The sequence below is a fragment of the Ceratina calcarata genome, unplaced genomic scaffold, assembly GCF_001652005.2.
Source record: "Ceratina calcarata isolate Rehan_Ccalc_2016 unplaced genomic scaffold, ASM165200v1 scaffold13493, whole genome shotgun sequence".
NCBI lineage: Eukaryota > Metazoa > Arthropoda > Insecta > Hymenoptera > Apidae > Ceratina > Ceratina calcarata.
The window spans coordinates 1-432 of record NW_017134575.1 but is presented as its reverse complement, the minus strand read 5'-3'; the positions used below and the strand labels follow the sequence as shown (position 1 = coordinate 432).

General features: G+C 46.3%; 1 protein-coding gene across 1 annotated transcript; it reads right to left on the bottom strand.

Annotated features, from left to right (window-relative positions):
* Positions 1 to 87: 87 nt before the first annotated feature.
* Positions 88 to 429, bottom strand: LOC108629507 (proton channel OtopLc-like; the record flags this gene model as incomplete). The annotated part of the gene is made up of 1 exon (XM_018032239.2): positions 88 to 429. A coding segment is annotated over one exon (303 nt), but the record flags the coding sequence as incomplete, so codon positions are not given.
* Between the last annotated feature and the right edge of the window lie 3 nt (positions 430 to 432).

Below are 432 nucleotides of genomic sequence, written 5' to 3'. Positions count from 1 at the left end.
TGTCCATTACTATACCAATTATTCTAACAACAATCGTAGAAAATCAATTAATATATAAAATATTGTATTAATTTTATATTAGAATATTTTTTATTCTGATGATCCAAATGGATTGATGATTGTATTTTACCTGCTGCTACGTCTTCTGTCTTGCGAGTGCATAGGCGCGTTCGCAGAACTGGGCATGGATCGCAGACTGCTGGTAGTCGAACTCGACGGACTAGGCGGAAGCGGGGGTTCCTCGTCGATGGAATTTCGGTCAGGCGTCGGTGGGCTTTTAATCCCAGTGTTGTGATGGTTGTGATGCAAGTGGTGCAGCTGCAGACGAGCGTGGTCCGGATGCAACAAGCTGGCTCGTCTCGATTGTTGAGGCGTCGCTGCTGGACTCGTGCTCGCCACGCCACATGGTGATGGCGATGCCTTTTTTAAGGA